The 27,942-nt window shown below is 44.4% G+C and overlaps 1 protein-coding gene across 3 annotated transcripts in view; it reads right to left on the bottom strand.

Moving 5' to 3' along the window:
* The window catches only part of Trappc9 (trafficking protein particle complex subunit 9), a 458,815-nt gene that overhangs the window by 154,896 nt on the left and 275,977 nt on the right, over positions 1-27,942 (bottom strand). For all 3 annotated transcript variants that reach the window (XM_076911449.1, XM_076911450.1, XM_076911451.1), the window contains one exon: positions 15,648-15,790. In XM_076911449.1, coding sequence (XP_076767564.1) covers positions 15,648-15,790 — 143 coding nt within the window. The remainder of the gene's footprint in view (positions 1-15,647; positions 15,791-27,942) is intronic.

Below are 27,942 nucleotides of genomic sequence, written 5' to 3' on the forward strand. Positions count from 1 at the left end.
AGATGTGGTGGCTTAAATGAGAATGGTCCCCATAGACACAAGGTAGTCCCAGTTGGAAGAGCTATTTGAGAAGGATTAGGAGGTGTAGCCTTGCTAGAGGAGGTGTATCACTGAGGGTGGTTTCAAAAGTCCATATCATTCCCAGTTAGCTCATTCAGCTTGAGCTTGTGGATCAAGATGTAAGCACTCAGCTATTGCTCCAGTGTCATACTACCTGCTGCCATGCCCTCCCCATCCTGATGGTCATGGACTCTAAGCCTCTGAAATTATAAGCTCCAAACAAACTCTTCTAAAAGTTGCCTTGGTCAAGATGTCTTATGACAGTAATAGAAAAGTAACTAGGACACTTGGATACATCCTGTGCTAATAACACCAGGGAAGTTAGTTTCAGAAAATAACACACATGCTATTATGTGTTTGGAAACTTTTAAAGACTTAAAAAAAATACTCTATACTGTTAATTTAGTCTTTATTATTGGTGAAGACAAATATAGAGTTTTCACAGTATAGCTTTCTGTCTTAAAGTTTAAATTTAATATAAATACAATTTAGTAAATGTTAAGAGTGGAGTTCTGTTCCCTCCATCCAACTTTGTTTCCCATAAAATGTTTTAGAAAAAGTATTTGAAAGTCATTTAGCATGATGCCCAAGCCTTGTGGCTCCTCTGGAAGCCAGAGCCTGCTTGTAGGGTGCTGGGACCCAGGGAAGAGAGGCTAGAAGAAGGGCAGACTGTGAACAGAATGTCCCGAAGAGGCAGGGCCACACCAAAGGCTTTGTCCAGCTATTTATGGAGCTGGTCACACTGGAGTAGCTGGGGCTACATATCTTGGGTCTTTCTGGGACCCTGCAGGGACTTTTCTTCATAAATGAGCACCTGGGACACAGACCGACAGGATGATTCATTTCCCTCATCAAATCTTGGCCTCAGTGGACAAGCTTTCCCCTGGAGGGTCAGGACCCATCCTTCACTGAGTTAAACTGCTGTGCAGTGGGTATCTAGGGTCATCCAATCCTACAGTCTTGGCAAGGCATGCGGAATGTTCCAGAAAGCAAGAGATGCTGAGGCAAGGTACTCTCTGGTTACACCTGCATAAATCTGGTTGCTATGGCAACAGCTGGTGTAAAAAGTAGGCTATGAAATGCAGTAGGGTATGAGACTCCTATAATACAAATAGTTTTCAGAAAGTAAGTACATCTTCTAGAGACATCAACAGAGGAGGTTAAAAAAAAATCACATCTCAGATTTGAAGGCAAAGGAGGGTCTCCCTGAAAAAAAATGATGCTTGATTTGGGACTCTGATGGCAAGGAAGTGATCTTGTGAAGGTCTTAGAGGAGAGCCTCCCTCCTAAAGAGAATGTGCAATTAATGCAAAAATCCTGAGGCGCAGTGCGATCATAGAACAGAACAAGAGAAGACGAGATTGGCAGAAGATTAATGACAGAGGAAAGGTCATAAGAAAATATTGATTTTATTCTAAGCATGACAGGAAGCTATTTTGAGAGTTTGAAGCAGATGAGTGGTATGGATGGTTCTATGTGGGGGTGGCATGTGACGATGAGTTCCAATGAGGAAAAGGATGAAGTAAGAAGCACAGGCTACTTGGCCTCTCCTGCTGTCTGTAATTGAACCCATCCCTAAAGTCACAGATAGAGCAGATAGAGTCAAAGACTCAAAAAGCACTAAAACTGAGAAGACAAGTCAAAGTGCTGACCTGGGAATGAGTGCATTTCCCGTCACTGCCCTGCCCTGACCCAAAAGGCAGCTTGAAGCTCAAAGGGGCTTCAATGAGTGTCCCCAGGAATGTTCTGAGATCTCCCAGGTATGCTAAGGACAAAAGAAAGAAGCTAGCCTAACTAGAGAGACGAAAGAACCGCGTCTGTCCTTCCTTTTGCTCTTTTCCAGTTCAACCATATGGGCAGCACTGGACAGAGCACTCTCTGACCCAGAAGCCTAGATCCCATGAGCCATAGTGGTGACATCCATCACATCCAGACTCCTTTCTGCTCTCCTGGCCACACAGGAGACACAGAGATGGGAAAATCATGCCTACCTTAGTACAGACACAGGAGGAAGATTTGGAATAGGACAGAGATTAAGAGCACAATCTGATGACTATGTGTGACCCTCAGGCTTCACCAGAGGGAGGCACATGGAATCAGTCCAAGTGACCACGGTTACAGTCCTCAATTCTGGTGTGGCACAAACAGGGGAAGCGCCATATACTGCCACAAATGCTCTGAAATGGGCAGCTGGCCCTTGGGACCATACCAAAACCCAAAAGATACTGAGAACTACCTACTAAAACAGAAATGCCAACATTGTTCTCAAGACCCTGACGAGACCCCACTGTCTCACAGCATCAGATGTAAATACTCAGAAGATTCTGAAAAATAACTTTACACCAGAAAATATGAACTCCACGTGAAGAGCAAAACTGTGGGGCACTTCAAGATGACTATCTTATGGAAGAATGTACCCAAAAGAAAGGCAGAAGAAAACGTTCCACAGAGAGACTGGGAGGCATGAGGATGAGCCAAGAGAAGCATCTGAGCCAAGAGAAGCATCCGAGCAGCAAAGTGAGCTGGGGAACCCATCCAGTGGTACCCACTGCAGTAACCATGAGGACAACGAAAGAAGAGATGTAGAATAAACCACTTGTAACTGGGAGATCTTCAGAAGGCATGCCAACCTCCACGCTAGAGTCCTGCATGCTCTGCTCTCATTTACCAATGCCTGAACTCCATCTACAAGGGACCAAAGTCAAAACCTCTCAGGCTTGACGACAATGTTGTTAAATGGATCCTGGAAGCTCAACACACCCAACACAGTACAAAGGCTAAGAATTCTTTACCTAGAAATGGCATACACTGCAGAAAGAAAAGGCAAAAGGCAGAGAGCTGATGGGGCAAACAGGCAAAAGACAAAGGGAACGGGTGTGAGTGATCTGAAGCTCTGTCATCAGAAACTGTGAAGGGCAGAGGAAGTAGGACATTATACGAGTGATTGAGGGGCAGAGGGACTGCAACCAGAAGTCTATATCCAAGAGTGGAAAAAAAAGTCCTTCAGGAGTGGAGAGGCAGGGAAGAGGCCTCTGAAAGAGGCCTTCCATAAAGACCTTCAGAAGAAAGAGCAAGAACATTAATGGGGGAACTTGGCATGGGAAGAAGGAAAAGGGAAGAGTAACAAAAATGTCAAGTGCCCAGTGAAAGAGAACTTACTAAGATCTATGACAGTTACAGGCAGAGGCATAGCAGAGTCCACTCTGGAGCAGGGACAGTTAGTGGTGATAAAGAGGAACACTGCTTAATGAAGGAAGCCTGAATCTACCAAGAATAGACACTCAGTGTTACTGTCTGGGCACTCAGCTCCATGAGGATAAGTGGACAGAAGCAGAATTAGAGTCAAAGGCACAAATAGGATTCTTGGAAATGTACAAAATGAATAGACACAAAATCAACAGAACATGGGAGATGCTAACAACTGCTCGTGTTTGTTCGACACCTAATGAAACCACACCTCACACCTGCAGAACGCACGCACGAGTGCACACTCAAAGAACACAAAGTCTGTTATCAAGTGAAGGATTAATTCAGAAGTCAGTAGCAGGATGATCAATGGGACATTACAAATTCAAGGAAATGGACCAACACACTTCCAATAGCACTAACAAGATACCAGGTTTGCAATTCCTAAAATCCCAAGTCACTGCCGATGCAGGGTGTAGCGGGAGAGACCTGCAGCACTAAGGGGTTGTAGTAGGGGGGAGGGGTGGTATGGAATAACCAGCTCTCATCTCTGGAAATAAAAAAGAAACTCACAGGAAGCAGAGGGAGGGAATGGAAAGAGAAAGAGAAAAAGAAAAAGACAGAAAAAAAACTCACTGGTTAAAACAGCCTGATCTCTCAGAGGACAGCCATACTGGACTCCTGTCACAATGTCCTTTGGGAATTGGGTTACCTCACTTAGGATGATATCCTCAAGTTCTATCCATTTGCCTACAAAACTCACGATGTCTTTGTTTTTAATAACTGAATAGTATTCTATTGTGTAGATGCACCACATTGTCTTTGTCCATTCTCCAGTTGAGGGAGATTTAGGTTGTTTCCTGTTTCTGGCTATTATAAATAAAGCTGCTATGAACAGAGATGAGCAAGTGTCTTTGTGGTATAGGGTGGTATCTTTTGGGTATACACCCAGGAGTGGTATTGCTGGATCTTGAGGTAGAACTATTCCCAGTTTTCTAAGAAACTGCCAAATTGAAAGTGTTTATACAGGTTTGCACTCCTACCAGCAATAGAGAAGTATTCCCTTCACTCCACATCCTCACCAGCATGTGCTATCACTTGAGTTTTGGATCTTAGCCATTCTGATGGGTGTAATATGGGACCGCAGAGTTGTTTTGATTTACATTTCCCTGATGACTAAGGACTCATGTTTCTAAGTGCTTCTTGGACATTCGAGACACTGGATTCATTGGACATTCATTGGACATTCTTGGACATTCCTCTGTCGAGAATTCTCTGTTTAGCTCTGTACCCTATTTTTAAATTGGGTTATTTGGGTGGTTGGTGTCTAACTTCTAGACTTTTAAGTTTTGGATATTAGCCCTTTGTCTATGTAGGTGTGGTGAAGATCCTTTCCCAGTCTGTAATTTTATGATAAATGTTAAAGAAAAAATGAGAAGAGTGAGAAATGACACAAAGAGCACCAAAGCTACGGGGAGGGTGGGGTGGAGACACCAGAGAGTTCCAATTCCAGCTTTGTGACAACCAAGAGGACACAGGACATGGACTGCCAAAATTGGCCTGAGAACAGTAAGTGATCTGAAAAGTCCTCAACCCATTAAATCAATCAAATAGATTTTTTTTTTTTTTAAAATCCTCTAACAAAAATCTCTAGGTCAGGATTCTTTCCTGACAAATTCTAACAAAAAAATTTTTTTTAAGTATTTAAAAAAAAAAGAATAATACTTCAAAAGAAAAGAATAATACTTAAAAGAAAGAATAATACTTCAAGATTTAAATAAAGAATTTATTAAAAGAAAGAATAATACTTCAAGATTTTCTCCAGAAAACAGAGCTGGAACGAATGCTTCTAAACACAGTTCAGTGCTCTCTCCAAAGCAAATGCAGGTAGAAGGAAAACAATCACAAGCTCCACTCGGAAAGCTGCTTTTACAGAAGTCTCTAGGGCGCAGCACCCTCACGAGGTAACCCTGATCACTAGTCTCCTTGTGCACTTACATACACCTACCTCCATACAGACACAGATAAGTAAGTAAGATGAAAACACTTTTTAAAACTCAAATGCTTGTATCAAAATATGAAAAAATTATGAAGCCAGGGAGATAATTCGGTGGTTAGACACACCTGCTGCTCTTCCAGGGGACCTGGGTTGTTTCTAGTACCCAGATGGAGGCTCACAGCTGTCTGTAATTCCAGTTCTAAGGGCTCCAAGAGCCTCTTCTGACCTCCTTGGGCAGCAGGCACACATGTGGTACACATACATAAATGCAGCCATGTGACATATATGTCACCTTTAAAATAGTTAACACACAAAAATTTCTGGCAATAAAAATATTAATCGGAAATTTGAAATATGGGGATGCAGAGGACTTAAGTTCAATTCCTACCACCTGCACAGGGCAACTCACACTCCTATAACTCCAGCTACAGGGGATGTGACGCTGTCATCTGAACTCCCCAAACATACTCCCCAAACACCGCCCCCACATACTTAAATTCTTTTTTAAGAAATTAAATGAGATAAAAATGATGTACAAGAGGGCACAAGGCAGAAAACGCAAAAGCTCAATAAACATAAAGAACAGAAAGCCTTCCCCTCCAGTTAATGACAGTAGAATTGTAAAACCAGTGAGCTGTTGCACAGCCTCCAAACTGTTCATTCCTTCATAAGAAAGCATGATGTTTTTAATGAGGTGGGGAAGTTGTGTTCCCACACTCTCGGGGATGAACTGCAGAGGGAAGTCCAGAACACAATAAAAGTCTACACTCTTGGAAGTTCTGTTTCAGGCACACACCCCACCCCCAAGTAGGCAGACTTACATGCACAAGCCTTCTCCACACAGCCAGCTATCAAGGAAAGCCAAGTAGTTCCAAGTAGAGAGGAGAAGGGAAAGCATGCAGTTTCTATGTAAATATAGATAATTATATGGCACACAAGCCAAGTCTTATTTTTTACTTTTACAGCAGAAACAGGCACTGTGCATAGTGTCAGAGGAGTGGCAAAGAGTGGCAAAGGTCTGTGTCTTTGTGGGAGACTTGGCAACAGGTATGGGTTTCATTTCCCACACTTCCCATAGGTATGGACTTAGGTCATAAGTCTGAACAGCTTCAGAACAAGGGGAGAAACATCTCTCTTTATATGGAATAGTCCCAATATTTTAGTTAAGAACAAGCTAGACTGTTCGGTAGTATAGGGGCTTCTCAGGTGTTCAGCGGTCTCTATAAATTGGCTAAGTTTTAGAAGCTATGTTTAGTGCTTCCCATAACTTCAGTTAACTCAGTCATTCCAGATTTCTGACGGGGTTGAAGACCCATAGTCTCATAGCCAATCCTGGCTATTTACTTTGAGAGAAAAGATCTGAGTAGATAGTTTTCAGCTGACATTCATTCTAAAGCCCAAAAAAACAAAAAAGCCAGGATCAAAAGTAAGTGTTTTAGTTAGAAGAGATGACAGAGGTTCTGGTTAGTCAACAGAATGATGGACTGGGTATTAGAACTATCTTATACCTCACTGGTACAATTAGGAATAAGTATGCTCTAACTGTATTTTGAGAGAAAAGTTTTACTTTAACAGGAAGAGTGATATGTAGGAGGAGCTAAGTGGGAAGGAGTACTGAGAGGAAGAGATGGAGTAAGGAGAGAAGATGAAGGAGAGGAGAAGCTAGGTGATGAGAGAGAGAAAGAGAGAGGGGGCATGGAGGCAGATGTTCACAGGTCTCCACCAGTCAAAGATAGTTTTTATATCTAGGTTGGGTATTGGGTTACGCTTCTGATTGAGCATTACCAAACTTATAAATCCTTTGATTAACATTTTTAAAAAAATGTATAAAAGCAAAAAGGAAAGGGGGTAGCATGGGACAGGGGTTTTCTAGGGAGGGGAAATGGGGAAAGTGGATGGCATCTTAAATGTAAATAAAATAAGAAAAAAAAAGAACAAGCTAGACTCCTCATGACTCTTTTGTGAATGGGGCATCATATAGCCACAAACAGTGACAGAAATGTCTCCTCCCCTAGCAGGGTAGAGGATGTGATTACACTGATTTGTGTGAGTGGATACATGTGTGCTCGTGGTGGAGGTCAGAGAAAAACTCACGGTACCTACCTCTCTTCTGCTGTGTGGGTCTAGGTGTTGAATTCACGTTGTCAGTCTTGGATGCCAGTGCCCTTTATCCACTGAGTCACCTCACCAATTCAGAACAGAATATTTTGTAACTCAAACACATGACAGGGGCAATAACTGTCTCCTCCTTCTGTAGGTAACCTATCAGTGTGCCCTTAGGACCTGGGCTCTGGCATTTGTCTCCCTGACACACAGCTTCCTCCAAATTCCCAGAAGCAGCAACTTCTGTTCCCACTGACCAGAGACAGCTTCATATGCTGGCTGTCCCCATCAATGCACACTGGGCTGCTCTTCCTTTCTCTGTCCATGTCATCCACTGTCCACATCACCTCAGCGTTCCTTATCAACCATTCAACTGAGTACCGGCCTGTATCATGGCAGACATTACACTGGTACAGCCACCACACCAGCTAGTCAGGGTACTTGGCTTCAGTGAGTCAACATTAAGATAGGAAGACAGGCTAGCAGCAGTACAGCAGGTAACATGCTATGAAAGTTCTCAGGGCCAGCTGTGAACAGTGGATCTCCTTACCAGCTGACCCTCCCTGTTCCCGAAGAATGTGGCATACAAGAAACAAGGGCCACCAGTGTTCGTTGATCAGTCTTGTACTGGATATCATATATCCTCACAAATAATTTTGAAACACGTGATTTCGTGACCATACAAGATCAGTGCTATTTTATCATCTTTTCAAGATGAAAGAAATATGGGACTTAAAGAAGGGTGACAAATTTGCTTATGACCTCAAGGACAATAAGCTGTAGATTCACCATTTGAGATGAAGTGTAGATAGGTTTACTTCCAAGTCCTATTACTAAAATTCTAAAGTCTAGCCAAATTTAAAATGAACCTAACAAATGCAGCAATGTGGGAAAGCTCCAGCCAGTTAAAAGGGTCTTTGCAAATGGCTTTAATGCTGTATCTGTGGGCAAGAGACCCCTAAGAGCTGAGCTGCACCCCCCAACAGAAACCTTTTAAGTGACAGAGGGCAAGTAGAGTGGTGTCTCCAGAAGGACAGTTCCTGTTCACGCACAATGCCTATTACACCCTGCACCTGGCTCTGAGGGCTATATTTTCTACATTGCTCCAAATAAGGGTGTCTAAGATTGGATCATTTACTGTAACCATCACAAAAGAGATTGCTCCTTGGGAGAGAAGGAAGCACAGCTGTTAGACAGGGGTGGTGTGGCCTAATCCATTACAGTCTGGTCCCTAAGAACACTACCTGGCAGCTTGGTATAAAATGTAAGTCAGCTGAGACCTATGTACACCCCAGAGCGGATGGGGTGAGGGAGCCAGAGGGAGAGGAAGAAAGAAAGAGGAAAGAAATGTCCTGTTTCTCATCTTTACTGTTCTATGGCATTTGGGGAAAATGGTCTCCTCTTCAATAATTTGATTCTCTTCTCTCCCTAGAGAAATGGACACAGTAGAGATGTTCTCTCAGTAAAGGACAGACAGACCCCCTGAAACTGCAACCTCTCATGAAGGCATGTATGCAGCAGAAGGAATCAGAGCTAGGTCTCCATATCCCTGGATCACATAAATGTGGCCCAAAGTCACAGTATGGTGCTGAGACCTCATGTAGACCCAATCCCTCACATGCTGATGTACAGAACATATGTAGCCACACACATACATACACATACACATACACACACACACACAGACACACACAGACACACACACAGAAACATACACACACACACTCCAGGGGGCAGTGCTCATCTCCAGAGGCTTTTTGGAAAGAGAACAGGCTCATTTCTCTTTCCCCTTTCCCTTCCACACTGCCACATGTAAAACTCCCAGGAAAGGGGGCTGTAGAGATGACTTGGAAGGTAGCAGTGCCTGTCGCTCAAGCATAAAAGCCTGAACCTGGATGTTTTGATTTCCTAGAACCCATGGTTTTGTTTTTGTTTTTGTTTTTTTTTGTTTTTTTTTTTTTTAAAGCTGGGCGTGCCAATACTTTCCTGTAACCTTAGTGCCAAGAGGCAGGGACAGATTCAGGAGGATCACTAGGAGCTTGCTGGCTGCCAGCCTAGCTTCAAGTTTAGTAAGAGACCCCGTCCCAGGGGAACAAGGTAGACTATGATAAAACAGATAGCAGACATCCTCTTCCGACCACCTCACATACATGCAAGCACTCATACATGCATGCACGTGCACACACACAGACACAGAGACAGACAGACAGACAGACAGACAGACTGACTGACTGACTGTGGAGTTGATAGGGATGGAAATCTTAGCAATTCCGGGAGCAAGTGACCCACACACATTTGCATCTGGGCTCCACAGTGCAACTGGTCCAACACCAGGGTGATCTTTTGACATATCCAGCTTCAGTTCACTCAAAAATCAGTCTGAACATTCCATGAAAGCTCTGACATGCAGGTGATCATTTAACTGTCGAAACAACGGTATCTCTGAAGTAAGAAAACCTAGATTCAACTGTCACCAGCAAGCTATACACGCTGGAGAGGAACATACAACACCCAACCCCGGCCTCATCTGTAGTCCAAGTGTGTTGAGAAGGACCTGGCATTAAAAGTGAGATGTGTAGAACTCAAGCCCAGCAGGATTCTGACAGAACAATCTTCACCTGTGAGCAAAAAGCACGCGATGAATTCATAATACACCGCAGCATGCCACTTCAATAAACCGCTAATGCTGAGGGCCCGAAATGTATGTTGATTCTGCTGTGTGGCTAAGGAAAACAGAACTTCAGCTTGTTCCCACTCTGCCACTCTTAAAACTCAGAGCTACTCATCAATGCCTTCTACTTCCCAGTGTCCTCCCATGGGCTGGCCCAGGGCTGAACACTGCAACACCCTGTCTCCTACAGTATCATTCTAGATCTTTCCCATAAAAATTAAGTGTCCTCTTTGGTTATATACATAGTTTTATATCCGAACATTATTTTTTTAAGTCAAGGGATAATTTACATGGGATGGAAGACAAAGATGTGCAAGATAGATTGATGGGCTCTTGAATCTCGGGACAGCAACCGACTAGACACTGAAGCAGAAAGACACTATCCTCTGGGGTGACTAATGAAACTGATCTGCCTTTTAAACTGAGGTCTTCTCCAGGGAGAGAAAGTATCATAGCCAAAGCCTAGGAAACCTGTGGTAGCTCATCTCCTTCAACCCACCTACCCACGCACCTCAAAACAGTCAGCTATTGCCCAAAGCACTCTGGCCACGGAGAGGGTACCACTGTCTGGAACTGTGAGCACAGACACCTTTGACTGGCATCATGTTCTGGAAGTTCATTTTGTTTCTGAGCAGTTTCTCCCTGTGGGATTATAGATCCCAAAGATGGTTCACCCATTTTCCTGCTTACAGGTAATCAATGTTGTCTCTACACTGCAGTTACTGAAAGTAAAGCTGTTATATAAATTCTTGTACGATTTATTCATATGTATATATATATATATATATATATATATATATATATATATATGCATGTATATTATAGTTCTAAAATAAAGCATGCAGAAGTGAAACTGGAAACTCACTGGGGAGGTAAGTGTTTAAAGGCTCTGAGGAAAGCTGCTGGTAAATTCGAATGTTCACAAATTCCAGTTCAATCCCATCCTCACCAACATTTAATGGTGTCAGCACTTCATGTTAGCCATTCTGGGGAGTATACAATGGTACCTAATTACAGGTTTGTCTTGTGTTCCTCTAACAATTAGTGATATTGAACATGTTTCTGGTGACTGTGGCAATTAAAAAAAAATACCTGTTTGAATGCTGCAGGATATTTTATGGTATGCCTTGCCTGTTGGTGACTGTAAGGGGGATTTTGTGATCTGTTTATTTATTCTATTTAGAAAAGCCCTCAGGCATGCAACATGCCACAGCAGACATGTAGAGCCACGGGACAACCTTCAGGAGGACTTTCTTGTCTTCCACCTTGTTGAGGCAGACTCTCTCCATGTTTCTGCTGCTGTTCTGTATGTTCCAGGCTACCTAATCCAGAGATTCCCATTGGCTCAGAGGCTTCCATCTCGACACAGGAAGGCTGGTCACAGGTGTGACGCACAGAATCCAGCACTTGACTCGGATTCCAAGGGTCAAATTTAGTCATCTAGCTTCCACGGTAAAAGCTTTTACCCATCCGCACCATCGCGCCAGCCCAAGCATAAGGTTTCAGTTTTCATGAAATTAATTATTTATCAACATTTCATTTTGCAGTTAGCAAGTTCTGGGTCCATCTAAGAAATCTTTGGCCCCAAGTCAGAAAGCTGCTTTGCTATGTCTCCTTTGAGGAGAAAGAAAAGGCTCTACAGTTCTTCCTAAATCTGGCTCTGCATCCTGCTAAAAGTCAATGATGGTGTACATTCGTTCAGGTCTACTTATGCATAATCTTATCACACTTGGGTGTACTGACATCCAGTCCATATTGGAGCCAACAACACTCTTTCAATTACTTACTACATCTTTCCATAAGTCTTAAAATCACATACCAAGTTCCTCCAACTTTGTTCCTTTAGGTCAAGTAATGTTGCTTACTTTCAATTTTAATCTTTAAATTTCCAATTGTTGGCTGCTAACAAACAGGAATGTAGCTGGCTGGTGTGCTGTACAACGGCAGGCTGTGGTGGTGACAGTTCTTACTATCCATTCCTAATTGTAGGTCTTTTAATTATTTTTATTCTTTAAAACCTTGCTGCCCTGTAGGACTGCCAGGGACATAACAGAGGGCTCACAGAGGACATGCCTGGCTCCTTACTCATGGAGAGATTTCTCAGGCTGGCCCTGCAATAAGAGTAACCCTACACTCTCTGCCCAGGCCTTTTTCATGCTAAAATAGCATGGCCCTAGTTTACAGAGTTCCCAGCAGAATGAGAGTTTCCCACTTTGTTTTGCTAATGAGATAAATGCCAATGGTTGTCGGTTTGTTTGTTTGCTTGCTTGCTTTTCAGTGCTTAAAACTAAATGCATCTCTAGAATAAACTGGAGTTGTTAGTTCTATACTATACCTTATGTATAGGCAAAATTGATTTGTATTTTGTTGTCCAACTCAGTCTTTGAAAACTTAAGGCTTCTGGCCCAAAGTTCCTTTCTTCCTGTGATGTAGTGTCTCTGGAAAGCAGCAGCATGGTGAGGCTGGGGTCTAGAGGGACTCCTTCCTGCCTGCTTTCTAAGTGAGCTTCCTCAGGGCACTGTGCTTGCTTTCCTAAAAGCCTTTACTGGAGAAGTCCCCTGGGCCCACAGCGTGCTTTGTGGAAACTTTCTAATTGAAAGTCTATTCACGTGCTCTATTCTTTGTGTGTCAGTTTCAGTACTCTGTCCACTTTCGTCCTTCAAAACACTGATCTGTTTTGCCTAAGTTGTCAAACTCACTGGGAGCGCTATGGTATTCTCTTACATTTTAAACACATAACGTGTACAAAACCCCCGAATGCCACGTCTTTCGTTCCTTCTACTTGCAATTTGTGTTTTTACCCCTCATTGCCCTAGTTATGATTAATTCTCTATTATTAATCTCTTTAAAGTATCACCTTTTGGTTCCACTGAATCCACAAATTCTCTTCCACTCCCCATTTTATCAATGTACATTCTTCTCTATGATTTCTTCTTTCACTCTGGGAGTACTGAGCTTTTCTCCATGTTTCAGAAGCCACATCACTGATGTCAAGCCATCCATTTCTAGTGTAAGCATTTACTCTTCCATAATGACAATTAGGTGAGCTTGTTAAGAATGTCTAGATTGGCTACAGCTTTCCTGTGGGCTTGTTCTGTTTTCTCTATCTGTCATATCAGATCCTCCAGGAAGAATGCTTAAATGGTCAGCCCTGCCATGTTACTATGTGCCTCTCCCCTTTGTGTGCCAGTTTTATTTTGAAACTATGTTTTTAGATATATATATTTAGGATTGTTTTGTGCTATTGAGAACTCAATTCTTCAAATATTACAAATTTTCCTATCTCTTCTGAAAGGCTACATTACATGTTTAATATTGATAAGTCCATACCAACTTGTACATTTGATGCCAGTTTCTTGTAAGAGGCATAGTAGTATCTTTCTTTCTTACAGGGTCTGAAAAGCTCTACTGTCAAATGCAGTGCTGGTGCTGAATCTCCAGGGGGGAGCTTTGGACACAAATATGCAGGCCTGCCTGCACTGCTTTTCTCCTCCTCTCCTTTCCCACTCCCAGCCCAGGGGAGCTCGGGCCTTCTCTATTTACCCACCTATCTGATGTTCCATTGCCCTGCCACTCCTGTGTGTAGATTTGTGTCCCCATCCCATGCTAATTCTGTGTGACAAGCTCCTTTCAGGCTGATGAAAGGCAAGACGTTGCTCTGTTTGCTCCTTTTCCCAAAGAGGCTGTACAATGCACCGGGCATTTGGGGGTGCTGGCTGGAAACAGGACAGAAGTGCTCCCAAAGATCTGACTGTGTGATGTGTTAGACAAATGAAGAAAGCATAGGACCGGGACACACACACACACACACTCCTACATTCTACATTCTATAGCAATGCTAACATAGATTTCAAAGGCAAGCAGATGTTTTCCAAACGATTAAATAAAAGAGTGGTAGTTTAATAAGAGGAACACTTTTAGTAGAAAGATGAAATGGAAACCCCTAGACGTGACCTGCCTTGACACAGGCTCCGGCTGTAAGAGTCTGTGTGGTTATTATAGAACTCGGCAGGAATACAGGGAGAAGCAGGGAGAGGGAGGTCTGTCCTGAACAGAGAAGGAGAGACTCTGAACACAGTCTCCTCAGTTATGGATCTTTCTGTGAGCCAGGCTGGAGCTGGGGACAAGCAGACTGGAGCCAAGGTCCCAACTGATTAACTCTCTATAGAGTTAAGGGTACACAGGGGCAGACTGATGCAGAGGAAATGAAATCTTATCCCAGGATTTTGTGATCAGTTAGATTTAAGGATAATGAAAAAGGAAGGTCAGAAGTGAACTCTCAAACCCAAGAGCTGGGAAGAGAAATACACTGGCGAAAAGAAAAGAATATGAAGGCCACAGGCTGGTATCAAAGACCAAAGTGGTGCTTCAGCCAATGGCCAAGTCCACTTCCACCTTAAGTTACCATTTGCAGCTATGGAGGCCATGATGTAGCAGCCACATGTCAGTGAGGCACAAAGGAGAACCTGTGACAAGTTGGGCCACATCTGAGAAGTCCTGATGGGCAGTGGCAGCAGAAGAAGAGACAGGGCAGGAAAGGCAAGACACCACGAAGCAGAGACATGTGCAGAAGGCTTGGCACACCCTAACACTGGCTGTCGGCACACTAGCCAAATCTGCCCTGGAGGCAAGAGCTTTAAAGCTTTATACAAATTCAAACAGAAGCCACCTTGGCAGTGAGGACCAAAAGAGTGATAGATGATGAAAAGAGATGCTAAAAGGCCCAGATAAGCCATTAATTCTTGCTGAAGCCTTTCTCCAGTGGCTGGGGGGGAAGTGTGCTAGATCCGTTTAAATGGATTTTTCTGTCAGCATTATGATGGACACCATACCTCTGTTTTACCCTACAGAATAAATGGGAGGAATGAGTAGCACAGGCCAGGGTGCTCTTTGTGAGATCCAAAGACAGACAGGTGTTTTCATGGCTGCTGTTTTGCTCGATTAAACATACACAGTCCTGGCCTAGCCCACCATCTCTGCACATATATATGCCAGGCACTGCTGAGCCTGGCAATCCGATGGAGTTCAGTGAAGGTGTGCCCACACTCTCTAGGGGCTGCACATGTTTGAGGAGGTCTCTAAGCTGGCCTTAGGGGTCCTGGGAAGCATATAGACTACTCTACAGCCTGAGTGTGAGATGACAACTGTTACCTTCCACCTACAAGAAAAACAAAGACCCCCCCCTTTTTTTTAAGCACATGTGACCTGGAAGTAGACAAACTCACCCTTCTCTTTCCTGAGAAGTTCAGGCTGGAGGAACTGGTGGCAGAGGTGGGTGATGCTTTCTTGAGCTGATACTATGCTGACCTATAATGTCCTTGTGGTGCTTAACTGTGAGCCCTGAGACAAAACGTTCATCTCACCAGTCATGGAAGCATCACAAAGAACAAGGCTGGGTTCCTTGGGGAGTCCCAAATATAAGCAAAGCTCTATGCAGAGCCCGGGTTGAAGAAGGGACAATCAAACCAGGGAGAAGCACCTGCCCCAGGAGGGCCCCACAAGGACTGCCTGCACGGCATCCCAGCCAGCCTATTCCAGGTGCCTAGGAACACCAAAGGCATGGCTCTGCTGAGCAGTGAGACATGATAACCAGTCTCATGAGACACCCCCTCCCCCCAGCCTGGTTACCTGGTTGCTGGAAGCGTGCTGACTCGGGTAAAAAACACAGAGGGCTCAACTTCCACGTGCAGTCCCAGGGAAAGGTTCCTATAATACCCTTCTACGTGGCCGGGGCCTCCAGAGTACTTGAAGTTCAGGATAGCTTCCAGAGTCTAAAAAGTTAAAAGAAAGTCCAAATCAGTACCCACAAGTAGATGAGGTTCCATGCCAGGAGAGGCAGGCAGGTACACCTAGGCAGAGTCTCAAGATACTCCCACATGACGAGATCAAGCAACTGCTCCAGCCCGTGCTGTGCATCTGGTACCATTTCTCCCGTGGAACCAAAAGTCTCAACAGTCCTCAGGTGTAATGCAAGTAGAAGGGGCTCTGATATGCACAGAGAAAACACAGTGACTATGCATTAGTAGAAAGAAAGCAGGGAAGGATAGCTTCCAAGCAGGAGCTAGAAGGTAACATCCACTCCAGGGCTGATCATGACTAAAGCCTGAGAGGTCAGGAGGAAGTGCAGAGAAGCCCTTCCAGAAGGACAGGGGCAGGGCCATTGCACCAGAAATGGGACATGGGATGAAGAAGCGGCAGGTAGCATCCAAATGGGTAAGCAGGCATCAGTATAAAGATGGTGGGTGGCTAAAGCTAACTGGGCTGCCAATGAGGTTGCTGTACCTTCCTGTCCTCAGCTCTTCCCTGGGGCCTTCCTTACTAAGGGCTCTTACAAAGGATGAAGGGAAAGTAGGAGGGAAGACTGTGCCTCGATTGAAGATACAGCCATGCAAGAGGCATTCAACCAGCACAGGGAGGAGGTGAGACACTGAAATTTCAGTGCCAGCACAGTCTAGCCATATCTGACCCTCCTTTCCTTTGAGATGAGATCTCTGGATGCTGGGAGAGAGCAACCTAGACCAAGGGCATGGGGGGTGGGGTTTAAGGTGGAGACAAGCTAGATGAACACTAATAAGATACAAAGAGACAGAGCTCCATTCTTAGAAATGCTGAACAGGGCTCCCCCACCATCATTTGGAAGTACAGTGCTGCTGTATCAGAGAGAAGACTCATACCCAGCACCTGCCAATACACTGGACAGTGAGTGGCTATGGTACAAGAGGAAGAGGTACTAAGAAGCCACAGGCAAGACCTGTGATGATGAACTGTATCTACCTGAGACTAAAGAGGTCTTTCAGGACTGTGATACCAGCCTCAAAGTCCTACAGGACCCTGCAGGAGGAACAGCTGGAGCAGGCCCATGGCCCTGCATGCAGACAGAGGAATACCAAAGACAGAGGACATGCATTATATAAAAGCAGGCACCACCACACACACACTCAGTACAAGGCAACTCTGCAGGGATCTGTAGCCTGTGGGACACAGGGAGTAGCCATGGTAACAAGAAATCTCGGCCCAGCTAACTCCTGACAAAAATGATGGAACCTTCGCCGGCAGTGTCCTCACACAGGTGTTGACAACAGGGGCCCATGGGGCAAGTCTGGCCAGCATCTGATTCTGCAGGGCTGGGAGCAAAGAACCGCACTGAATTTCTCACAGGGAATAAATCAAAACGAAATAGAAATAGAAACTTCCCATGGCTGACCAAGTCAGAAACATTCGTTATACAGTGCTCTAAAGTCAGACTTTGCTCTTAAGGGCTGGAGAGATGGCCCGGCAGTTAAGAGCCACAATTGCTCTTCCAGAGGATCTGAGTTCTAATCCCAGCACCCATGTTTGGTGATTCACATTTACGTGCAACTCCAGCTCCAGGGAATCTAACAACTTCTCTAAACTCCTCAGACACCTAAATTCACTCTCTCTCTCTCTCTCTCTCTCTCTCTCTCTCTCTCTCTCTCTCTCTCTCTCTCTCTTTCTCTCTCTCTCTCTCTCACACACACACACACACACACACACACACACACTTATTAATAATAAACTTTGCAGACAGAACGTAGAGGAAAGCATGCAGGCAAATCTTTCTTCCTCCCAGACCAAGCACATAACAGGATGGTTCCAGGGAGGCGCATGGATGAATGATGGGATGCGAGGCCAATAATGTCCCTGATACATGTCCACTGCGTGTCAAGGAAGGACAGATAAGGCTCCCAGAATACCCGAACTTTTCAGAAGCATCAGAGCAAACAGTGTTGGGTACTGTGTGTGAGCTTAGCACTGGCTCTGCTGTGATGGGGCTTCCAAGCATGTTCTAAGGCAGTGGCCGGGTGAAAGGAGAGAAGCTAGTGTCGCCAGTGATATGTAGTTTGTGCTCACTGTCCCCTGGCCAGTGTGACAGGAAGCCATGTTTCCAAGAGGCTAGAAGGAGGTGCCTATGTTTAGCTCTCGTCTCAGTTTGGAGTACTATCACTGTGATGAAACACCACGACTAGAGCAAGCTGAGGAGGAAAGGATTTGGCTTATGTTTTCCTATCATACTCCATCACTGAAAGAGGTCAGGACAGGAACACAAACCGGGCAGTAACCTGTAGGCAGGAGCAGATGCAGGGCAGTGGAGGGGGTGCTGCTTATTGGATTGCTCACCATGTCTTTCTCAATCTGCTTCCTTACAGACCCAGGGGTGCTGCAACCCACGTTGGGGGATGGGCAGCCACGGCAATCATTAATTAAGAAAATGCCCTACAGGCCTCCCTGTAGCCATGTTATTGAGGCATTTTCTCAATTGAGGTCTGTCCTCTCCAGTGATTCTAACATAAAACTATCCAGACCTCCTCCCTCAGATCCCACAGCCACCCAGCACGGTGCACTCATCCTACACTGACTGCTTCTGCTGACCCACTTCCTTGCAATGAGGAGGCAGACATCGCCTTTAGGTATTTTAAAAAGCAAAAGAAACTGCTTTCATGCACCTCCTATCAGAGAGAGGACACGTTGAGGGAACGCAGTTGGCAGAGTCTATGCAGCCTGGCCGGGTGGAAGGAGAGAAGCCGGGGTGGCCAATGATATCCAGTTGTGACCATGGATCTGGGTCATTGAACTTTGGTTTGCCATTCTCAGCCTGAGCCCACCAACCAGGAAATAGTGATAGTGATAGTAACTGTACTAACCTCCTTAGACTTTCATGAAGAATCAAGAAGCAACTACACACTAAGTAAATTCTTTTCCTGCTGTGCAACCTACCCCACTGGCAACGGGGCTTAGAACAAGAAGAAATGAGCATGCAAACCATTTACCATTGAACTTTAAAGACTGGATTTATTGGGGGGGGGGGGAGGGAAGCTTTGAGCCAAAAGATGATTTACTGAGAGAAAATATCCCTACCAAAGTCACCGTTTTAATTCTTCCAGGGCACAGGTTCATAGCATTCTATGTCACTCTGTTGACACACAGTCACCAGAGATGAATTGGGGGGGGGGGGGGTGGTCATCTGCAGAACCTTCCTTGTCTTCCCAAAAGAAACCTCTGTACCCTCTGCAAACTACCTGCCCACTTCCACATCCCACCACCGCCATCCTGGTCCCTGGCAACCTTCCTGCATTCGGTCTCTATGTGGTTGACTAGGAGCCTTGCATAACGGTGATGGGCTTATTTCACTTATCAAAATGCTCTTGGGGATCAACCTGCTAGAGTTTGCACCCCGTTGCACCCCGTTGCCTCCCTTTTAAAGGCTAAGCAACGCTCCCCTCTGTGGCCTGGCTGCCTGATGCATCATGAGTGAGCATGCGGCTTGCTCCCACCTCGTCCTAGTGAAAATGTTGCTATGAACAGGGGCATGAAGATGCCACTGCCTTGCTTTTGTCTGTGTGGGGCATGCAGAGGGTAAAGTTTCTGCGTGACACATTTACTCTGCACTTACTTTCTGAGGGGTCACCAGATCTCTCACCGCAGCAATATTCCACTTGCCCCTTCAGCTAGCTCACACGTGGCTCTGGTTTTCCTCACCGATACTCATTTCTACTTTTGTGGTAACAGCTGTCCTATGGAGTAAAGCCACATTGCACTGCAGCTTAGGTTAATGTAGACCTGTTCTCTTCTCCTCTCCTGCCAGCCTATTGTGCATCTTCCTTGGAATGAGGTCCATTCAAGCCCTCAGTCCCACATTAGTAAGCTCACGGTTCCCTTGACTCCCACTACTCACCTCGCCTTCATGTCCATGTGTATGGGTGTCATTCAAGCTGGTGACACCAGCAATGCTGCCACTGACCCTCTCTCTGCCCACTTAAGTATCCCTCCTCCTGAGTGCCCAGGGCAACCCAAACCTCTTCCTACTAACAAAGTTACTTGGTGAAACAGGTGTTTTTCTAAACTCAATATTCATATTTTGGCCTCACAGAAATCCCAAATTCTCTTTCCACTCTCATCAGCCTGAAGCACAGACAGACACGTCATCTCCAGAGAGCCAAAGGTTTTTTGGCAAACATGTCTTAGATCCCTTGAAATCACAAAAGGGGCCGTCTGTCAATTCTGAGCCCAGCTGACTCTAGCTAGCTAGTGAGATGACCTTATATTCTCTTCTCTCTCTCTCTCTCTCTCTCTCTCTCTCTCTCTCTCTCTCTCTCTCTCTCTCTCACACACACACACACACACACACACACACACACACACACTCATCATTTCAGAGCCTCCCAGGACTCCTTTGAATGTGAAGATCTGGGCTTGGTACAGGGTGACTGTGGCCTCTGACCTCAGTTAATACGTGGATATGGGAATAAACCTGTACAAGAGCAAACAAGAGAAGCCACCAACCAGCAGGGAATGTGGCACCTTGCTCTCTAGTAGCTTGAAAAAGCAGGGTCAGGAAGCAACCACAAGCCAAACTTAAAAACTACCTCTGGAAAGGACTGTAGGAGAAATCACCCAGTGATGAACAAAAAGTACACAGGGAAATAACTGTCAAAAGCCAGGGAACGAGGAAGAAATAGCCTGCTCCGATTTTCTTGAAATTGGCTGTTTCTTTACTCTGTAGAAAACCAAAGAAAGGATATAATTATGGGGGAGATATCTAAGTTATGAAAATCGAGCACAGAAAGGGTTTTGTGAAATTGAGTACTGCTGCCTTTCCTCCTAATGATTAAAGGGAGAAAAAAAGAAATAAAAAGCAGCCTCGGCTTGGTAAAATTAGAATATTTTAATGAAACCATAAAGCGGGCTGACAGGCAAAAGGCACAGGATGTTCAGTATGGTGAAAGGAGATAGCCGTCCATCCTGGAGACCATATCGTCCCTACCCAGAGCACCTTCTCAGTCCTCACCTTGAGAGAGGAGTTACAGAAGGTTGCATTGAGCAAGAAATCAAAGACGGAATAGTTGTTTGCAAAGCATAGCACAACTGATTTTTCAAGCTATAAGAGGGTTTTTAAATGGCTGCTTTGTATTGAGCGCCTGTATATGTACAACACTAGACTGAAAGATCCGTGCCCCATACCTATAAGGAGGGAGGCACTGTCTACATAGGCAAGTTTCTTTGTTCCCTCTCCTGCTGCTGTGATAAAACACCCTGACCAAAGCAACAGAAGGGAGAAATCATTTGTTTCATAGTTCCATGTTATAGTCCGATCACTAAGGGAAATCAAGGCAATGGGAATGTGAAGCTGCTAGTTACATCCACAGTCAAGAGGAGAGAGTGATGAACGAATACAGAATTCCCAGGTGCCAAGGCGTGGCAATCTGGATTTGGTTCACAAAGTTCACATGATAATGAAGAGAACCAACTTCAGTAAAGTGTCCTTTGACTTTCACATGCATGCTGTCTCTCTCTGTGTCTCTCTGTCTCTCTCTCTGTCTCTCTGTCTCTTTCTCTGTCTCTCTCTCTCTCTCTCTCTCTCTCTCTCACACACACACACACCACATACTAAAAAAAATCCCATCCTTTTATCAGACCAGTGCTTATTAAATTGATGAAATCAAAAAGTTTATAAGAAAACCATTTTAAGGCTAGTATTTCTCACAAATTTAATTGTAAAAGTCCCTAACAAAGTACTATGAATCAAATTTACATCACACATTATGACCACCAGTCTTATCCCAGCAATGCAAGAAGGGTTTAATCTTTGTGCATAAAACTCATGATGGTCTCTCATTATATTGACAAATTATAAACAGAAAGGAAAAGTGAGCCACATGGTCAATGGAAAAGGGAGATGCAACATTCAAAACCCATCTACGATTTTAAAAACTTTTGAGCAAATAACACATGGAAAAGTACATTTTATGAGATGCACCATTAAAACCTTAATGAAAATCCATGCCTAATGGTAAATGACTAAGTGTTTCAACCAAACACTTAGAAAAAAGGATAATGTGTTCAATTTCAATGTCAATCAATCAAAGGCATGTACGGAGAAGGAGTAAAACAGTTCAGAAACAAAATCTACTGGGATACTCACAAACTGCTGATAATTCTGTAAAACAGTGTGACTGTTCTGAAAAAAAAGTTAAGTGATTTCTTGTAAACTTAAGTCTGCAATCCTCATACTACTGTTGGGCAATGAAACTCCCACCAAGCAAAATAAAAACATTCATCCACATAGTATGAAAATGTCTGTAGAAACTTTATTCACAGTGGCTCTAAACTCACAGTGTCCAGTAAGGAATGCGTGGATGGATAGATAGTGTGTCTGTTAATCAGATTACTTACTCAGCTGTGAAACAGACCAGGGAGTAGTGTCAGCAGCATGGATGACCCACGAGCACACCAGACACTAGAAAGGTTGATCTTTAGTCTCGATACGGAGACCTGCTTGGGAGGGGAGACAGAAGACTTGGCTATAAAGGAGCCAAGGACATTCTCTGGAGTCATCAGGTATTCTACATCCTGGTGGTAGAGACGGCCATCCATCCAGGCCACAGATTTGCCCAAACCCATTAGGCTGGAGTTTCTGAGGCTGCACTGAACAACATGTAAGATGCACTCAGTAACCTGGATTTTGGACACTGATGTTATTAAGAGGCACACAATCATTTGTAAACATCTAAACAATGTTTAATGCCAGCCATGTTGAAGTGGGACAGCCATGGAATCTGCAGGAGTATTAAGTGGAGCCTAGCAGTCTCGGGTTCCACATTAAAGAACGAAGAGTGAGTCTGTGATTGACAGTAATTAAAACTGCATATAACCTTGGAAAAGGCTTTTCGCTTCTCTAGTTCAATATCCTTGTCTGAGTGTTCCGACAGATATTGCCTGAGATTTTGATCAGCTCTTATCAGAACTGTTATTGTTCATTTTGTATTACTAATCTAATGTTCCACAGTCTCTAATATAACTGAAGCCATTATAAGAGAAAAACAACCACCCTTATACACATCCCTACCAATTTAAAAGTATAAGCAGGTCTCTAATTTCTGAAGACCCCAATTGACCCTGTCACCACAGATTTGTACTGTGATATGACAAAGGATCAATAATTGGGATTCGGTACACTTAGGAAGCCTAACACCCAGGACTAGCCACTGGCTGGGGTTCATTCCTGCCACCAGACCAGGACAGAGGTCTACCAGGGGTCAGGCAAACCTACCAATGAAAGCCATACCATTACTTTCTAGTTAATTAACACTTTTGGCCAAAATCTCTCTTCAGTGTTAATTATGCCTTAAAGATAACAAGCAGCTACAAATTAAACAGCACATCCTCACTAATGTGAGGATTGGTTGGGACAACAGCAGCCTTCAACACAGTCCAGTTCAGGAGACCCAGAGGACCCATGGGGGCTGAGAAGAGCTAGGACCTGGAGTGCAGAAACAGGTGGGGAAATGGCCAGGGGCTATCAGCAGCCCAAGTGAATATTTCAGTGCTGGTCCCAAGGAAAGAAAGCAGGTTAGAGGCTGAAGGACCAAACTAGTCCTCAGCCAGCATGCCTTGGTGGTGAGCGGTAAAGACTATACTGCAGTGCGGGAGCTGACATCCTGTAGACCACAGCAGAGCAGAGAGCAGCATCTGTGTGTTCTGCATTTCCCTAAACATTAGGACCCAGGGCTGGGCTGTGACTCGGTGGTACAGCATTTACCTACATGGGCCCCAGTTCCATCCCTAGTACAAAAACAAAACCAAAATTAAACCCTCTGAAAGTAGGATAATTTACCCAAATTTTGACAATTAAAATAGCTCAGCTTTAAAAGGCATTTCTCTCATTATGAAAACTGAACATCTTTTTGTCCATTCGGGCCATTATTACGTCTTTCTGTAATTACTCTTTCACAGTCTTCTAGCTTTATCTCTTGAACTGTTTCTCCCTTACAGACTCCTAGCAATTTTGTTATATTAAGAATTGCTTTGTAAAGATCATGTCACTGGATAAACTCAGTTTGCTGCCTCCGTCCTAACACTGCTGCTTTGAAATTGTCTTTACTTTGTTCCTCTTCTACTGACTAGGACCAGAAAAATCAATCGATGGGAATAACAGCTCCAAAAATAGACCCACATCCACACGTAATTGGTTTTGACCAAGGGCAAAGACAATCCAATGATCAAATTAGTTTTTTGATGACGACGATGGCCAGACACCTGGACAGAGGCTGTGAGATAAACAACCCAGGCCACATTACACACGGAAGTTTCTCTCTCCACACTAGGCAGGAGCACACGTACTTCAAGAGACACAGGGACACCTTGGAGTAGACAGGAGGCTCACAGAAACCACAAAAGTCATTGCACACTAGTGGAAAACATATTTTTTATAGGTGGAGTTTTCAAGAAAGGATTTCTCTATGTGGCCATAAACATGCGGGAACTCACTCTGTAGGCCAGACTAGCCTTGAACTCAAGAGATATGTCTATCTCTGTCTCCTGAGTGTTGAGATCATCATATTTGGTATCAGGAAAACATCATTTGATCTCATGAAAATATTAAAAGAAACAATTTCTTATTAGAAAAAACTCAAGTAGTTAGAATATGAAAGTTGTGCATTTTATCCAGGTTGTCAACGGGATTGGCATGCCATTATCTAGAATGTTCTGTTTCTGTAAATCTGGTGGTACATCCCTCTTTCATTGTTGGCACTGATAATTTGTAGGCTTCATTCCACTCTCCTTTCTAGACATAGCTTCTGGGGATATCAACTTCATTGTTCTTAAAACATTCAAGTCTGAGCTTTGTTTGTTTTCTGTAATATCTGTAGCCAACATAAGATTTGGCACAAAGCAAAAAGTCAGTGAGTGTCTAGCTTGTGGTGTAAAGTTTCTTGCTAAAATATATCTAATTTTTGAATAGAAGTCTGTAACATGGACAGATTGTGATTCTCCAAAGCCCACACTACCTTGCAGAATACAAGCCTCTCCACTATAGGCTCCAGTCCATACAGCACATCCTCTTGGTCATTTGGGTTTCTGCATATTGCTCAAACCCTTCAGGAGCCCTACATGTCACCACAGTATAAATACTTCCCATAATGCCTAATGTTCACAACACTGCATCATAAGATTTATCTCCTTTCATGAAATAAAAGCTCTCTAAGGGCAGGAACCATGTTCTTTTTACCCAGAGTCTCAAAGGACAGGTTTCCATATATACATGTTCTATGCATCTGAATGACAACTTCAAAGGGAAGCTCCTAGGATGAAGACATATGTACCAGGGGCTCTGACTGTACTCTAGTCTAGACCTTGGAACCAGCACCACAGAAACTATACATCTGATCAAAAAGTTACCTGGGCATTGCTACCCACAAATGCTTGTTATCAAGGCTAAAAAAAAAAAAAGATGACGAATCTTGCCAAGTTCAAACTAGGTCTATCTGACTCTGAAGAACTTGCTTTTCCAGCAGGGAATATATCCAGAATACAGGAAGCTGCCCCAGTGGATATAGGCTGGCACTGCCCCAGAGACCAGGTCTGGCCTCCTCATGAAGGGACCTAAGCACACAGCTCCTGATCTGGCAATGAATGTGTGATTTGTCTCTTGTTTGTAGTCAGCTGGAGGGCAGGCTGGGAAGGGAAGAGCATTTGTTTAAGAAGACCTGAGTGTGGGACATAGTTCAGTTAGGTGAATGCTTGCTTAGAAGGCAAAAAGCCCTGTGCTTAGATCTTGGGGATGTATTTTTTTAAAAAGAAGGGAAAAGTCAGAGTGGGAGCAACAGCACATAGGCAGAAGGTGAAGTTTTTGGTTTTTTTTTTTTTTTTTTTTTTTTTTTTTGGCAAGCAGAGTGGACCTCCTGTATGAGGGCATCTGAGGTGGAAGTAGAATGAAAGACAAGAATGAAAGTAGAATGAAAGCCAGTCCTGCATGAGCTGGATGAATGTCCCAGACACAGGAAATTACAGAGAGGGAGGCGGTGTTGGAGGTGGGAGATAAGCTCTGAGAGGTGGCAGAGTGGGCCCCACAGGTACGTGGCAGACAATCAGTGCTGAGCTGCTGCTCCCAGTGGATGGGAAGCCCAGAAGGTGTCTGTGGAGGCATAGAACATGCTGGCACATGGGCAGGAGGTACAGAAGAAAGGGAATGAGAGGATGCAGCTAGAGAAGTGGAACTATTCGCAGGAGGCTGACAGCGGGCATGGACGCCAAGCCTGATTCTGTATATAGACAAGCAACAGCCAGATCAGGACTAACCTAGAAACCAGACAAGCAGACACTGAGTGGAAAGGAGACTTGGGCTTCTTCTAGGTTTTCAGTGAAGAAACTAGAAATAATGGAGGGAAGTGTGAAGGGAATAAGGAGCACTCAAGCTTAGGTTTGGACACATTAAGTTTGAAAACCCTACCAACGTGCAGTGCAGATGGTGCCAGGCATGAGTTCTGGGTGGGCAAGGAGAAGTCAAGGCAGGAGAGACAATAAGAAAGCAGGAATGGCTGCAGAGCTAGGGGACAGAAGACAGGCAGCTCTGTATCTGAATGACTGCTGGGGCCCTGCTGAGACAAATCACAGGGACACATTTGCTCATTACATGGCTATCCAGTGGCCTATTAAGCAGTTGCCATGTTGGGTAGTCTACATTTTCACAAAATGCATCACGCACAACATGAAGTAAAACAGTTAGCAGCCTGGGCCCTGGACACAAACTGCACTGCCCAGCTCAGACCTGGCTGCCACTGTCTGCTGTACTGTCTGGTGAGTGGAGGGATGGATGACTTTCTTATCAGGTTATCAGGAAGATAAGAACAGCTAGTGTTAGAAAAATACTTTAGGCTGTCCCTGGCATTGGGACAAGTGCTCTAAGTGCTAGCTAATGTTGCTATTACTGAATGGGTGTTTGACAGAAAGAAAGGCAATCAGGTACTAGCACTAAATGGTCATAAATAGAATTAACATCTGCCGCCTACATTAAATAAAAAAAAAATCACTGGTCCTAGTCACCCAGATATAGATAATACTTTAGCACAGCTGTCCGTAACCCTTCCAAATCCATGCCTGTTTACCTAGTCTTGGTTGTCAGCATGACATGCATGGGTGTGCACACACAAACACGTATGCACCAGGCAAATGTTAAAGCCAGCAAGGCTATCCTGCTCCATGTCACCCACTGTGTGCAGCCATCAAGATCCAGCTTGGTCGAAAAGCACTGAGAGCCAATCTCTGATTGCTTCCACTGAGCTCCCTGCCCTGCCCAGAGGCCTCTGTCCTTTGTGCCACTGCCCTTATCCTTGACTTCCTCCAGCCCAAGCAGGGTGACAAGGAAGGAGATAATGATGTCATGGAGAATATGACGTCAGAATGGGAAGGTGGACTCACAGGAAAGAGCTATGTCAGTGGTGGCTCTACATGCTTGTTATGGATTGTCACCTCTATAAAGTCTAGAGTCACTGAAGCCTAGGACTCTGAAGATGGCTGTACGAGATTATCTAGATTAGGCTAATTGTACTGAAAGACCCCTCTAAATGTCGGCGGAACCATCCCTGAAGGATCTCAGACTGAGGAAAAGGAGAAACTGAACTGAGCGCCAGCATGCCTCCCTCCCTTTTTGCTGACTGCAGATGCAACATGACCAGCTACCTCAAAATCTTGCTGCTACAGTCCCCCCCCCGTGACGACTGTACCCCCAAACTGAGAAAAAGCAGACTCTCCCTTCAGTTTCTTCTTGACAAATATTTTAATTACCTTATGAGAAAGGTAACTAATTCAGGATTCCTCTCTTTGTTCATCTCTAGGCAGAGGGGACCGCATGTCCTTCAGCTACTTAAAGCAGGCCCTAACACACCTACAGGCTTGAGTCTGACTGAGATTGTTTCCTAGTCCTCACTGTGAAGGAGGCTAGAGAAGCATCAAGAGAATATCTCACTCATCCCAGGGTCACTGAGAGCCAACAGGCTTCTCCAGCAACAACAAAACACCATGAGTGTATGTTGATGGATCTCTCCCCTCTCTTTCCCTCTCTCCCTCTTCTCTCTCTCTCTCTCTCTCTCTCTCTCTCTCTCTCTCTCTCTCTCTCTCACACACA

Source organism: Arvicanthis niloticus, chromosome 13, assembly GCF_011762505.2.
Source record: "Arvicanthis niloticus isolate mArvNil1 chromosome 13, mArvNil1.pat.X, whole genome shotgun sequence".
In the NCBI taxonomy this organism is placed as follows: Eukaryota; Metazoa; Chordata; class Mammalia; order Rodentia; family Muridae; genus Arvicanthis; species Arvicanthis niloticus.